Genomic DNA, 1573 nt, shown 5'->3' with positions numbered 1-1573 from the left:
TATGTTATTTGACTTATACAACCATAAACAAACAATATTTTCATCATTACTCAATACATTTATTGTGTTTTACTATTTTTCTTTTTTAAACTGATTAAAAAGGATATTATCTGTTTTGAAAGTATTTTAGAAAGTATTTCATCATTTTTCTTTTATCAAATTCAAAACATAAATCATTTATAATGTTTAATTAATTTTCAATTTTTTTGGTGTTATTTATCTTTTTATCATCACTAACACCAACAACACCACCAACAACACCACCAACAACACCACCAACAACACCACCAACAACAGCACCACCAACAGCACCACCAACAGCACCACCAACACCACCAACAACAGCACCACCAACACCACCAATGACAACACCACCAATGACAACACCACCAACAGCACCAACAGCACCACCAATGACAGCACCACCAATAACACCAATAGCAACACCAACACCAACACCAAGGGAAATAAAACCTAAAACTTTAACAACACCCCATACTTTTTCCTTAAAAGTTTTTTTCTTTTCTGTTTTAATTCCTCTGCTAAATAAATACCATTCACTTTCTATTTCTTTTCCATCATTTGTTATTTTAATACATCTTCTGTATGTCTTTTTTTCATATGTTATATCAGACTTTGTTTCTTTTATTGTTTTAGTTTCTTCTTTTTCTTCATATCTAAATTCTTTATATTTACTGACTAATTTCTTAATTTCTTCTTCATCAATTAATTCTAATCCTCTTCCCCATTCAATTAATCTTTTTATTTCATTTTCTGATCTGCTATTATCAAAATCTTCATCTGGTTGTGAATCTACAAAATACATTGGAATATCAAATTCTTCATTTGTTTTATTTATTTGTTTTATAAATTCTTTCAAATCTTCTTTGTATTGTTCTTTCTCTTTTTTACCTTCGTCAATTTTCTTTGGTGGAATATAATTATAACACATCGTCCAAACAATACAAACATGTTTCCAAATGTCTTTTATTTTGAAAACATCATTTATAGTTTCAATAATTTGTTTAATGCTTTTAGACAGTTTATTTACATTATAATTCATTGTTAATATAATTCCCTGCAACCCTGTTACCCTAACACAATCAACAATATTTTGAATATTTTCAGTATCAAAATTATTAGTATCATTAAGACCAGGTGTGTCAACAATAATTAAATCACTTCTATCTTCTTCACCATTTTCTACTTTGGCTTTTTCTGTTTCTGACTTTGTAGTATTACCTACTTCAAAAATATTCTTCTGTAAAATGGAATTACCAAGTGAACTTTTCCCATTTCCTGTTTCTCCAATTAAAAGTAATTTCGTTTGTTTTCCTTCTTGTAAACTCATTTCTGTTTTATTAGTTGTTTATTTTCTTTAAATACTTTCTGATAACTTATTCAATGATGTTTATTTATTTGTGATAAAAAATATTTACAAGTTATTGTATTTTGCTATAAAAATATTTTAGACAAGTTGTTAGTTTGTTTTTATTGAAATGAATAAACGTAATTGTATTGACGTTTGTTTATTTATTTCCTCATATAAAAATTTATCGTAAATAAAAATTAT

The 1573-nt window shown here is 27.0% G+C and overlaps 1 protein-coding gene across 1 annotated transcript; it reads right to left on the bottom strand.

The window, feature by feature from the left end:
- Positions 1-190: 190 nt before the first annotated feature.
- Positions 191-1351, bottom strand: EHI_089670 (AIG1 family protein; the record flags this gene model as incomplete). The annotated part of the gene is made up of 1 exon (XM_643063.2): positions 191-1351. The coding sequence occupies one exon, from the start codon at positions 1349-1351 to the stop codon at positions 191-193; it is 1161 nt and encodes a 386-aa protein (XP_648155.2).
- Between the last annotated feature and the right edge of the window lie 222 nt (positions 1352-1573).

Source organism: Entamoeba histolytica, genomic scaffold (assembly GCF_000208925.1).
Source record: "Entamoeba histolytica HM-1:IMSS scf_1104750517665 genomic scaffold, whole genome shotgun sequence".
Lineage (NCBI taxonomy): Eukaryota > Evosea > Mastigamoebida > Endamoebidae > Entamoeba > Entamoeba histolytica.
This window is presented reverse-complemented; position numbering and strand designations above follow the sequence as displayed.